We start from the raw sequence: 13,348 nt of genomic DNA on the forward strand, positions 1-13,348 counted from the left end.
GACACGGACCCTGAACTACCTTGTCCACAGACGGGAACCCAGGCCAAAGGAAAATCGGTGTGGCCGGGGGTCCGCTGAGCCGATGACTCCCCGGTAACGAAGGGTTAGGGTTCGTCCCCTGCTTTGCCAAGCCCGTCATCTGATGTCCACACAGCCCGCGCGCTGTGGGCCCGGCGGCCAGCCCACACGGGCTCTGTTGGGTGACTCTGGGCGGGTCACTTAACTTCCTGCCCGTGCAGGCTCCCGCTCCTCCTGCCCCGGGGGTGACGGCTCCTGTGAGCTTCATATGAATTGACTCGCGCATTCCTGCCCCCGTGAGGGGTCACCGCGCTGCTGGCAACGTGGGAGAGGCTGAGCACCCAAACCCAGAGCGGGTCACACCGCCGGCCTCTCCTGCGGGCCGCGGTTCCGAGGGCCCCTGTAAGGTGGGCCGTGAATCCCCGCGAAGGTGCCAGCCCCCCGCCGGCCCAGGCCACAGACAGGAGACCAAGCTGGCGCAGCGGCGGGGCAGGGGGCATCCCGCCACGCTCCCCAGCAGCGTTGTGATCTCACGTGGCCGGGGCTCCTGGGATGAGCGGGGTGGGGGCTGCTCCCCAGGCAGGGCCTCAGGGCCAGGCTCCGGCTGACACCTGGTCACGGAGCCCTGCACACAGAGCTGGCTGCACCCAGATGCTCCATGTTAGGCGGACGGACTGTGCGTCCTTGTCCAACAGTCTGTTGGCCCAGCGCCCCCGGGTGGGGTCACAGGCACGGAGCGTGGCTGGCAGCCCCCACGGCCCAGCTGGCCCCGATGACCGCGAGAGCAATCTAGGCACGAAGGCCCCAGGAGCCCGCTGGGACCACCGTGGGCAGAGGGGAGACCCTGCGTGCAGGGCGAGGCCTGGGCGTGTCCCCAGGACGCCGGGGGAGGGAGGTGCAGCGGGCAGGGTTTTGCGGCCCCACTGGGGCGGGAGCAGGGGACACCGGATGTTTCCCTGCCCCGCTCCTCCAATAAACAAGGACAGCTGAGCGGGCAGGGACATCTGCTGTAAATATTTGATCTGACGGGAGAAGCAGGCGCACTGTGTCCCCAAAGATGGGGAGCCTGGAGTCAGCAGTAAGTGGGAGGAGGCAGGGAGGCGGGGGCAGGGCTCCCGGCGAATTGCGAATTGCGAATGACTGCCAGATGGGCCCAACGGGGCTCTGCTGCTGTCCCAGCTCAGGGTGTGAGCACAGCAGGGTGTGGGCGGGAGGGCAGGAAGGAGGGAGGAGGTGACGGATGTGGGGCCAGACCAAGGGTCCCCTTGACCAGGGACTGCGGGCAATGAGGTGCCAGCCCAGGGCAGGCCCTGCAAAGGCCAGGGCTTTGGAGCCTGACGGATCCAGATTCCGGCCCGTCGCCCCTCTCTTCCGACGGGAAGCCGTTCACCGGGACGGCGGCAGTTCCCCAGGAGCCGCCCACCTCACGGGGCGGCCGTGGGGTCCGCAGGGCCGGCCGTGGAACAGCTTTGCAAAGCACGCCCCGTCTGCAGAGCGTTTGAAATCCCCCGATAGGACGCCTGACGCGGAGCGAGCACGTGCCACGCTCTTCACGCGCGTCGCTTCGTGCACCCTTCCCAGTGGCCCGGGGATGATCTCCAGCAGAAGCCGAGTCGGTGCGGGGGCGGGCCCCCTAAGCTTGGCCCAGGCCCACAGCGGCTTAGGTCAGGGCTCAAATCCAGGAGCACCTGGTCTAGTCTGTCCTCGACACCCTCTGGAAGGCAGCCCCAAACCAGGGCCCGGCCACACAGCTGAGCAGGGCCCACGGCTGTAGGGGCCACGGCAGGCCTGGGGAAACGGCACCTCCCGAAGTGAGCTCTGTGGCACCCTGATCACCGGAGGTGCATGGGGTAACGGGTCGCATGGTCAAACCTATCTGGGAAGCGTTTCACCTTTGCTCTCTCTGGGGGGTTTGTGATCCTCACCGTGGAGTAAAGGCCCTGAGAAGTACGGCAATGGAGCAGCTGGCCCAGTGGGGTTTAGAACTAGGCGTGTCCCGTTTCTGCGTGCACATGCCTCACCCAGCGCCTTGTCAAGATGCAGGTTCTGAATCAGGGGCTCTGGGCCGGGGCCCAGGAACCTGCCCTGCTCACAAGCAATGTTTCTGGCCCAACAGCATCTCTTCCCCGGTCCACCGTTTAGCTCCTGAGACCGACCACAGGACCCTTGTTTATCTGACACCCACTCATCCACGCCACCCCCCACACCTCCAACTGCGCTCGGTCCCTCTCCCTCACTCTGTTCCAGCCACGGCCTGCTCCCTGATGCTCACGAGGGTCTGCGCCCCGCTCACCCACGGCTTCCCCACCTCGTCCCTCTCAGCCTGCACCAGAACCGCCCCCACCTCCACAGATCTGTACCAGCGTCGGCTGCTGGACTTTCCTCCCGCCAGCACATCGGTTCCAGGACTCTGCCTGCTTTGCTCACCACCGTGTCCCCAAGCCTCACGCAGCACGTGGCACCTCGGAGGTGCTCAAAACAGAGCTGTCGAGCGGATGAGTGCACGTGACGCGACGCGGGGCTGGTCTGGCGGGCTCTTAGAGCACTGGGTCTGGCAGCCCCTCCTCCGACCTGGCAGCTGGTTTGCGGCCTTTAACTAGTAGGAACCGGCCCTGGCCGGTCGGCGCGGTTCCCGCGGGGTACCCGCCAGGGTCCCGTGTGGGCAGAGGGTGGTGCCCTATCAGAGCGGGGCAGGGAACAGATCTGGGACTCCGTGGCGGGCCCAGGGACCGGCCTGTGCTCACCTTTAGGAAGGGGATGACGAACGGACGCAGAGGGAAGTTGGTGGCCTCTTGGAGCTTGGAATGGAACTCCTCGATGGTCAGCGTGGAGTTCTGAGGGAGGAGACAACCTCACATCGGCCTGAGCCCCGTGGCTGGCCCGGGGGGGGGGGCCCGCACCCCTCTGCCGCGCCCTCGCCCCCCCCCCCCCACGCCGACTCACCACGAGCCCCAGCACCAGCGTGCGCACGCGCTCCCCGATCTCCGGGGAGATGTCACTGCCGAACTGCTGCAGGGTGGTGAGGAAGCGTTTCAGCTTGCTGAGCTGCCGCGCCCCGCAGGCCGGGGGCAGGTGCTGCGTGGACAGGGAGGCGGTGGACGAGGTGGCCGGGCCATTGCTGAAGCCACTGGGTGTGGACGGCGCACCGTTGACGGCCGTCGGCGAGTGGGTGCCGTTCATTACTGCGGGAAGGAGAGGCGGGCTGAGGATGGCAGCAGGGGGCGGCCGGGTGCTGCAGCCACGCCGGTGCCACGGGGGCACCGGACACCCTGTACAGGTGTGCACGCGGGGCCCCGGGTCAGCGGCTGGGGGGCTGGGCCGGAGTGTGGCCACGAGGCAGGCGTGGCCTTGGCTCAGCACCACCTCTGGCTTCACTCTGGGGTGGGGACACCACCCCGGGACCCCTGTGCTGCCCGGCCCGTGTCCACTGTGAACCGGCAGGGGGGGCTTCTCCACCGCTAGGGACCTGCCGGCCCCTTCCCCTTTTGCCCTGGAAGGCGGGGACCCTCACCTTCACCACGACGGGCCCGAGCGGCGCCCCACTGCCTACGTGAGGCCCCCGTGCCTGGGCCGATAGGGCTGGGGGTGGACCCCTGGGACACGGGGGTTGGATCCCAGCAGGGGACGCTCTCGGCTGGCTGCTGTGTGGGGCTGCTGCACGCACGGGGCCGTGTGTGGAAGACGAGCAGGTGACATGAGCCCCTCCCCCCCCCCGCCGTGATGAGTGCCCTGCAGGGGTCACCGGAGCGGACCATCGGTCACCAGTGCCCTGACACGGGGGTCAGCGTCCCACCACCCACAATGTCCTGGGACAAGACGTCCCTCCTCAGTTTCAAGTGACGGAGGGAAAGGCTGAGCCCGCACCCAGTCCCCCGGCCTCGGGAGCCCGAGCCTTGCTGACCAGAGAGGTCACAGACGGTGGACCACCAGGGCCCTGGTGACAGCAGAGGGGGCTCTGGATGCGGGAAGCGGTGCTGGCACTTCTGGGAGCCCCGAGGCTTATCTGATCAACCCGGAGACCGCTCAGCCAGCTGCCCAGACACCTGCTCCAGGTACCTCCCCAAGTTCACACACGGAGCCCCTCCCTGCGCACTCGCCGGCCTGCCCCCTCTGCACGTGCATGCACGCCCCACGTGATGGTCTGAACCCCCCTCCCCACACATGCCTTCCACCCCCCACCGCTGCTCCCTGCCTCAGCATCCCTGCACACACTCCCATGCACACACACGGCATACACACATGAACACACACGTGTGCACACGCACCACACACACGCATGTACTCTCGGACACATGCATACACACAGATAAACATTCACACACGAGCACACACAGATGTACATGCACATTTGCACACACGCATATTCACACATGCACGTTCGTGCACACACACGCGCAGACACACACATACTTGCACACATACGCACACGCACACATGCACATGTGCACACATGCACATTCGCACACACAGATGCACACAGGCGCGCACACATTTACACACCGCATGTGCACATTCACACACACTTGCACACATAGACGCACGCTTCCACACACATTTGTACATGCACGTGGACACCTGCGCACACGCACATTTGCACACACACAGGCACATTCACACACAGACGCACACTCGCGCACACGCCTCTCTCGCTGTGGTCCACGAGGCCCATGCCCTGCCCCTCCCACCCTGTCCAGCTGATCTGTGCACAGAGGCCGTGCTCTCATGCCCCACTGGGGAGTCTGGGGAGGTGGGGAGCTCAGGAAGGGACTTTCCTGAGGCTCCGGCCACCTCCATGCTGGCTGAGACCTGGCAGCCTGGGGGGACGGGGACGGGGAGTGGGGGCTCCTTTCTTCGGGACGGGGATGCGGCCAAGGTCAGCTCTGAGAAGCGGCTCCCCGTCAACAGCCCAGAGTGCCACTCACGCCGCTCACTTTGAACGGAGGGGTGTTGGCTCACCCCTCCAGACCACGCCTGCCCTGCCTGTCCTGACGGGGCCCTGGGAAGTGACCTCTGCAGACTCTTGGCTCACCCAGCCTGGAGGGGCAGGCACGTGGGTCCCCCTCCCTGGGCCCCGGCCCTCCACAGCCATGGCTGTCCTGGGGCCTGGACACCCCCTCTACGTGCCCTGCAGGCCTCCGGCCCTGGGGCTGCACTGTCCCCTCTGGGCTACAGAACTGGCCGGTCCCTCCTCGCCAGAGCCCTTCGGCAAATGCCCTCTCTTAACCCTGAGTCTGCTGTCTGGCTGGCTTTGCTCTCCGCTCTCCCCAGACACTTTCCACACCTCCAGCTTCGATGACAGGCTCCCCCCATCCACTGACCTGCTCCCCAGTGACACCTGCAAATGCCCCTCCCTGACTCGCTGAGCTGCACGGTTCTGCCCTCACAGGCATGAGAAGCCACCCTGGCTGGGAGAGGGCATCCCGCCTGGGGCCTCACGTCTGCCTGGACCAGCCCAGGGGGGTGAGACTAGGGGCCTGGCCTCAGTTTCTTCATTTGCAAACAGCCCCTTGGCCTGAACCAGAGGTGGGGCTTTGGGGCCGGAGGGCTGGTGCCTGGCACCCTGCTGGATTACAGAAAGTTGTTAACCTTCTACCACGGGGAGGGGCTGAAATGCTTGACCCCCGATTGCTTTTGTGTGTCGGGTGGTTGCTCGTCGAGAGCAGAGGCTTGGAAACCACTGACCGAAGGCGAGCGTTGGCACGAGGACATGTGTCAGGCCTCCTGTCCCGAGGGGGGACGGGCTGCAGGAACATGGCCCCAAGTCCGACTCCGCTGTCCCCTCCCCGGGAGACATGACACAGCGGGAGCCCGTCTGGCCCCCGGTCTGAACGATCTCGGAAGCAACGCTCCAGGGCCCGGAAGCCACACACGGTTCTGGAGGCTCCCGCAGAGGCGGTCACTGATTCTGGGTGGCCCTCGCCCTGCGATGGACAGCGGACGCCAAACACAGCCCACCGAGCGTCCCCATCCCTCACCCTCTGCGAGGTGTCGTCGAGAGGGACCCTCAGAGAGCCCGGGAGGCCCCGCCGTGGCGCTAAGTTCCTCTCTCACTGGTGAGCTGCAGCCGGCCCCGCGGGGGACAGTGACACACACACGCCCTGGGCAAGACGGACGACGGCCACTGGCCATCGCCCCGGCCGGGCCAGGAGGCGGCCGGCTGCCACGGGAGACCTCACCACAGCAGGGGCTCGTCCCTCGCGGCAGAGCAGGGCCGTTGCCCGGGGTCTGGGTCTTCTAGAGGCTCCTAAGAGGTGCGGCTGTCTACACCTCCCGGGCCCCCACCCGGCGTCCGCGGGCCCAGCCCGGGCCTGACCTCTCTGCGGTTTTCTTACCAGCTTGCCCTCGGCGCCTGGGTCCTCCCGGCGGCCCGCTCACCCTCGCTCGCCCGTGTTCCCTCCCGCGGGCTGCCGGGCAGTCTCAGCAACTTGCTAAAGAGACGCCGAAAATAACCCCCGGCCACAAGTGCTTTCAGTGCCACAACAGCTGTGTTACTAACTTAGACCGCACACGTGTCCCCAGCTGAGGTTTGGGGGCACACACAAGCACCCCTGCGGCTCCCGCGGCCCTGCGCCCTGGGCGGGGGTCGTGCCGGGACGCGGAGCCCGCCAGCCCCTCTCCCCGGGGGTGTGGATCACGCGCCCCGGCAGCGCTGAGGCTCAGGGGACACGCTGGCCACCAGGGCCGGGCCGGGCGCGTCCCGCCACGGCAGCTAAGACGACAGCCTTGCGGGCCGTGAATAACGCACCCGGACGTCCCGCCGCCTCTTGCTCAGAGCCTGCGGGCTGCCGCCGCCGTAAAGTCGGGCCTGTCCCGACTGCAGCCACTCGCTGACAAATTCTGAGCGTGGCCCTCGAGTGCTTCCGGTCACGGGTGTCACCTGCGGCCGGAGACCCTGACAGAATGTCTGCTGGCCACCGAGCGCCCGGCGTGTTCGGGCCCCGTGTGAGCCCAGCAGCCCCTCGTGGCTCCGTGCAATTGCCCTTGGCGCTAGGTGCTGGGATGACAGATGGGACCGTGTCACAGGTGGGGAAACTGAGGCACAGGTGGTAGTCCCTGCTCGGGTCACCCTGTCAGGAGAGGTGGGGGCCGGGGCCTGCCCTTGAGACGGCCGAGCTACTGACATGCTGTTGACATGTGACCTTCTCACAACGCTGGGCTCTGCCTAATTCACCCTATTTTGTGGCTGCGGAAAAGGGAGCTCAGAGAGGCCGCCCGCCTGCCCGAGGCCACACAGCTCGTGAGGACAGGGCTGGCTGTGAACTCGGGTCTGCACCCTGCTCTCCTGTGCCGGCCCCCGGGCCCCTCTTCTCTGTGAGGGAGGCGGGACTGACGGACACAGCAGACGCAGTAAGGGGGCGTGTAGGCAGCGGGGTGAACCGCCGTGGCCTTCCCAGGGCAGAGGGTGCCGGGGTGAGGACCTCCCGGAGGCCAAGGTTTTTGTTATTTTACTTACAAAGACAGACCATAGACCATTTTAAGCAGCCATGAAAGCGGCCGTGGGGCAGGGACATCGTGGGCCCGTCCTCTCGATCTGTAAGCAAAATAGGAAAAACACGCTGTCAGGAAAGCGCGGGCGGGTGGGCAGGGCTGCCCCGAGGGGCGCCCACGGTCGGCCCCTCCCCCTCTGCCTCTTGACAGCAGTTTTGGGGATCGGGACTCAGTCACCATCTCTGGGCCTCAGTTTCCTCCACCGTAAAGCAACGGGGTTGTTTGGGCGGGGGGGGGGGGGTCTCCTAGCGTCACTTCCAGAAGGACCTTCTAGAGGTCTACAAGAATTCTGGGGTCTCCATCGACATGGGTGGGACACCCTGGTTCCTAAAAAGCTCTCTTCCTGGAAGGTGCCTGGTAACCCCACTTGGCACCGTGTTCAAGGGACCTGAGCGCGCGCGCATAGGGCTTGAAGTCTCCATGGACAGACAGGCCAGTGGTGGTTCCAAAACAAAGCCCGGGACTGAGCCACCCCGAAGGGAGGAGGCACCAAACAGGAAGAGATCTGAGCTGAAATTAGTAGGTGGAAGCTGTAAGAAGACAGGCTGTACCCAGACACAGAGTGAGCCCCCCGTCACCGGGGGTGATCGAGGACAGGATGGGCCTTTGAGGGTCCTCCCAGCTGCAGAGTAGCCGCTCGCATTCCTTCCCAGAGTCATCTCAGCCACCCTGACCACCTCCAGAGTTCAACCCCCAAATGAATCTGTGCCCAGGGCGGTCATCAAGGAAAACCACAGGCCGCAAGCCACGGTTCACGGCCAGTCTCCGGCTGGCTTGGCTCACGGGCTGGTCCTGGGGAAGCCGGGGGATCTCGGGGCAGGAATCCGTGGCTGAGCTCAGAGGCTCCGTCCCCACCAGGCAGGCGCACGATGCAGCTACCCACCTGCTCTCAGGGATTTGCATGTGTTAGGGAACAACTCTGAGGCCCCCCGAGGAGGCCAGAGACCCAGAAGCCCGACAACAATAACGTGCCAGCTTAGAAAACAACGAACCACTGGTCTCTGGTAACCTCCGGGCCCTAGATGAAGCCGGGACCTCCACTCCAGAAACGTGAGCCGGCGGTGCCCTTGGGGGAGGACAGAAAGGCCTCGGGCGAGCCCCTGAGCCACTCGCAGGCCCCAGCCCTGTCCCTGACCTGGAACATCTTGTTCCCAGACCCGTGCTTTCGGGAACATGGGTCCTGAACCAAGAAGGAAAGCAGGACGTGCCCTTGACGCTCGGGCGACCGGCTCAGAGCCCTGGGTCCGACCGGCAAACGGCCCGCTGACCTCTCTGGCTTGGATCCCGACCCTGGAGGCTGGGGTGGGCATTTCGGGCGGACGGCCCGGCGGTCTTGTTTCTTGCAAGCCGCTGGCGGGGCGGTTACGTGCAGCGGGAGCCTCTCCTCGAGGCGACGGGGGTCAGGTAGACAGCTGGCCGGTGGCTGCGTGAGAGGAAGCCCGGCCGGGCCCCGGCCACCACGGCCGCCGCAGGCAGACCCCCAGGCCTGGGCGCCGCGGGCCGCCAGTGCGCAGCGCTGCCCCTCCCCCCCGCCCCCCCTGCCCGGGCAGGGGTGGGGGCCAGGGTTCATTTCAGTCTCCACCACTCATGGGGACCCTGGCTCAGACTTGTCCCCGTAGGAAGATGAGCTGGAACCTTCCGTGCCAAGGGAAGGTACAGCTCCTGTGTGAGCTGGGCTGTCCCCGCCCCGAGGCGGCACACCTGGGGCCCGTGCTATCGCTCCACCTGCCAGACCACAGGTGGAGACCTTGGAGAGGTCAGGAGACTGGCTCAAAGCCCTCATCCTACAAACAAGCGGCCAGGCCCGGCCCTGAACTTGCCTTTCCCGACTCCACGGCCAGCACCCTTCTCCAGATGCAGGCTGGGCCACTGCCAAGCCCTACAGAACCCGGCTGCCTGGCCTCAAATGGCGGCACCAGTACCGTTCACGACCAGGGATAAAAGGAGCTGGGCCAGTCCCTGCGGTCTGTCCTGGGCTCTGGGTGGGCAGGAGGGTGGCCCGAGGTCCCGGAGAAGCGGCTCTTGCGATCACGCCGGGGCACTGGAAGCTCCCTTCCTAGAGACGGGCTTCCCTTGGGTTTCTAAGTCTGGCAAAGCGTCCCCAGGCCTGGGGCTTTCTGGCCTCTGAATACAGGGGATCGGTTGGCATGTGTGGATTCTCTCCGCTGCCGGCACACTGCTAAGCCCCGGTCCCGGGGGCAGGAACGCTGAGCTCCCCCCGGCCCACGCCTGGGGTCTCCTTCCCAAATGCACGGGACCCCGAGGTCACAGTCACCCATTTTCTCACAAGGGAACAGGTCTCCGGTGGGGCGCGTGCACTGAGGAAGCCCCCCCGGAGACGCCGTGTGCGCTGAGACGCTCGGCCCGGATCAGCCCGGGCCGGGGACACACGGCCCGAAGGTCGAGTCTGCCCACCGCAGCCCTGCGGCCGAGGCTCCGGCTGACCCCGGGTCCCGGCCACCCTCACGCCCCGCTGCAGCCAGGCTGCGGAACCCCTGGCATCTGAGCCCAGGGCCACCTCTGACGAGCCCTCGAGTAAGGTGCTGTGTGACGGTAGGGACCCCCCCCCCCCCGTCCCTCTCTGAGCTCTAAGCAGAACGGCCAACTTTGCTAAAACACTCACGATGTGCCGGCCGCTCGGTAAGAGCCTGTATCAACTCCCTTGTCCTCACAGCAGCTCCGTGACTCGGAGACTATGGCCAGCCCCGCTTTATGGATGGGGAACACCGGGTCCAGAGAGGCTAAGCAGCTCGCCCGAGGCCACACAGCCACCAAGTAGATGAGCTAGGATTTGAACCTCCAAGCGCAGGCTGTGAGCCACGGTGAGCTCCTCCCTCTCGAGGGCCCGACGGCGGGCGTTTGCGGTTCTGGGCAGAGGGCCCGCGGCACGGGCCTCGGGTCACGGCGGCGCTGGGAGCCCCCAACAGCTCTGCACGGCCGGTGCCCCGTGGGCTTTTACTCACTTGTGTGCGGCGTGAAGGAGGGGAGCCGAGTGGCCCCCTGGGACGCGGCAGGCGGCGGGGGCGGCATGCTGGGAGGCGTGGAGCGGGGCTGACTCTTCACCTCCGCGGGAGAGTCGGGCATCGCTGCTGTCTTGTCCTTCCCGTCCACTGCGGAGGGGCCACCGGGGCCACGGGGGGGGGGGGGAGAAGAAGAGAGACGCGGTGAGGCAGGTTGAGGGGAGGGGAGGAAGCCGCGCGGGGGTTGGGCCGACGCCGCCGGGGGTCCGGGCGGACCCCCAGGCGATCGCCAGGCGGCTCCCGGTCCTGCCCACAGAGCCGGGCCCGACTCCAGGGCGCAGATGAGCCCCAGCCGTGTTCTCAGGTGGCCGATATCCCGCCCACCTGGGATCAGAGGTCAGGCTCGGGTCAGCCCACTTCAGGGGGGCTGGAGGGTGTGACGGGGAGAATCCCGGGTCAGCCGGAATGGGGCCGGGGTCCTCACTGGGGAGCTGGGGTCTACTGCCCCGCGGCCCGGGGGGTTTTGCGTCACCCGCCCCCCTCCCGCCCCCACCGGGCAGCCGCGCGCATCTCCTGGAGGGCGTCCGTCCCCATTTCTGATGCGGCAGGTCTGGGGAAAAGCCCACGAATCTGCATTTCTAACAAGGTCCCAGGTGGGGGCTGCTGCAGGTGCGCGGGGCCCCTGGAAACCGTGGGAGCCCCATCAGCTCTCAGATGTGAAAAGTCTCGTGTGGAGGGGTCTCCCCAGGAAGGTCTGGGAGGCTGACCCCGTGGGGTGGAAAACCCCTCCGATACCATCTGCGGGCCTGGGTAGTTCCTGGGCCCGGCAGGCCAAGGGCACGGCCAACGTCAGGCTGTTCTAGGCCTGGCCGCTCAACGTGGGGGCCCCACACCAGTGGGCTGGGTGCCCCCGGACACTGTTGAGATTGCCACGTGCAGCTCTGCTGAGGATCAGGTGCAGATGCTGCGAAACCGAGGCCCTGCCTCCCCCCCCACCCCGGTCTGCCTTAACTCAGGTCAGCCAGTGCCTGGGCAGGTCAAAGAAGCTCGGAGCGGTGGCTGGGAGTCGGGGTGGCCCAGCCGCTCAAGGCCATCCGGGCTGGCATCCTCTACCTGCTCCCGGGGCACAGCCCACGCTGCCCCAGCCGCTGCCCCGAGCTCACCCTGCTGACACCGAGGGGGTCTCGCCCGGGGCCGGGGCTCCGCACCTGCGGGCCATCTGTGCGTCGCTGCGTCTCGTGTCTCCTCTCCCAGGGGCCCCGCGGGACCAGGACCCACAGATGCACGCACGCGTCCGGGGACAGCCAGCCTCCGGGGACGGAGATCAACAACGCCGACGACGGCACTCACTGCCGTCTTGGGCACGGCCCCGTCCCCACCCCCCCTTCACAGAGCCGAGATGCCCGTGGCCCTCAGCGCCCGTGGGGCCGTGACAGCCCTCTGCCCCGGGGCCCCGGGCCCCGACACTGACGAGGGCCCCTCCCCGCCGGGCCCCACGGGGCAGGGAGGCAATCGGTCAGCAGCAGCCGCCCCGGCCACGCGCACCTGCTGTCCACTCAGCTGCAGCCGCTGGCCTCCCTCCCGCCGGGCGCCCTGCCCCCTGTGCCCGCTGTCAGGGAGCTGACGGCCGCGCACACGTGCGCTGCAGCTGTGGGGGCCCGTCAACGCCGCCTGGCCGCGGGGCCGGCGGCCAGTCCCTGGTGACAACCAAAGAAGGCAAATGCAGCGGCCACCACGGGCCCCGGGCCACCCTGCGGGGTGCAGACCCGGCCCCCCCCCCACCGTCTGACATGTCACCCGGGGCGGGGCCTGGGGGGGGGTTCGGATGCCAGGCTGGGACACGGGGGACGCGCGGCCTGTTCCCACTCTCCAAAGCCCTTCCACGCCGGGGGCTTCATTTCGGCTTTGCCCACAGGAGAGGGCGGAGGGAACCCACCAGAGCCGCCCGCCCGCCTGCCCCTCACACGGCACCTGTTTATTACGAGCCGGGCCCTCAGGGGCTACCGTGGGTGCCAGGGGCCAGCACACCGGGTCACGTGGAGTCTCCCCCGCCTGTGAGCACCTGGCTCATGGCCACACTCATCCCACGGACGCACATCACGGAGGACACACGCGAGCGCCCACGGCTTGCTCTCTGCCCCGGAGCCCGGGAGGCGGGGGGCAGGGGGCGGCTGCCGGGGCTCCGATTCACGGGCACAGAGACGTGCGGCGTCTGCCGAGGGCACACGGCGAGCGGGCTCGGTGTCACCACCACGCATCCTTCCAGAAGAGGCCGCAGGGGCGGGGGTGACAAGCACAGGGGCCTCGTGAGTCTCGCGAAGCTGGTTTGAGTCCCGGCTCTACTGCTCCCTGGCTGTGTGACCTGGGGCAAGCCCCTGCACCCCTCTGAGTCTCTCTGCTCCTCTACAGGCGGGGTAGCGGTCCGCGCACACGAGCGCTCGATGAAATTCGGCAAAGGGCTGTGGAACAGCTGGTGAGCCAGGAGCCTGGTCTTCCTCTGAGGAAGGGCCCAGAACCGCGGCTTGTGTGACTTCCCACAGCCCTCAGCGGCTCTTCTCGTCTCCACTTTCCGGTGGGGAAGCCAAGGCACAGAGAGGCCAAGTGACCTGCTCAGCTCACACGGCAGAGTAGTGGCCCGGGTATGCCCCGGCAGCTCATCTACCCGGCTGTAACCCGCGGTCCCTCCCTCTTCTGGCTGCCCGTCCACCACCCCACGGGGGCTCTCTTCGTGGCGGCTCCCACCTTGCATGCTGGGGGGCCGGGGGGCCGGGGACCCGGTGCGGGTCTGGAAGCGCACGAGTCGGCTCACGCCTGGGCGTCCCAGCGAGCGGAAGAGCCGAAGGCACAGCGAGCGGAGGCGCTGTGGCCCCCACCCCCAGCCT

At 67.2% G+C, this 13,348-nt stretch overlaps 1 protein-coding gene across 12 annotated transcripts in view; it reads right to left on the minus strand.

The window, feature by feature from the left end:
* Positions 1 to 13,348, minus strand: part of CBFA2T3 (CBFA2/RUNX1 partner transcriptional co-repressor 3) — an 87,801-nt gene that overhangs the window by 16,675 nt on the left and 57,778 nt on the right. For 8 of the 12 annotated variants that reach the window (XM_045045621.1, XM_023244909.2, XM_023244914.2 and 5 more), the window contains 4 exons: positions 10,470 to 10,616; positions 7,472 to 7,549; positions 2,962 to 3,200; positions 2,763 to 2,852 (listed from right to left, as the gene is read on the minus strand). In XM_045045621.1, the coding sequence (XP_044901556.1) occupies positions 2,763 to 2,852; positions 2,962 to 3,200; positions 7,472 to 7,549; positions 10,470 to 10,616 (554 nt within the window). Of the gene's footprint in view, positions 1 to 2,762; positions 2,853 to 2,961; positions 3,201 to 6,350; positions 7,424 to 7,471; positions 7,550 to 10,129; positions 10,433 to 10,469; positions 10,617 to 13,348 lie in introns of those variants that run through there. The other 4 variants (XM_045045623.1, XM_023244910.2, XM_045045625.1 and 1 more) reach the window with 4 other exon arrangements.

The sequence above is a fragment of the Felis catus genome, chromosome E2 (genome assembly GCF_018350175.1).
Source record: "Felis catus isolate Fca126 chromosome E2, F.catus_Fca126_mat1.0, whole genome shotgun sequence".
In the NCBI taxonomy this organism is placed as follows: domain Eukaryota; kingdom Metazoa; phylum Chordata; class Mammalia; order Carnivora; family Felidae; genus Felis; species Felis catus.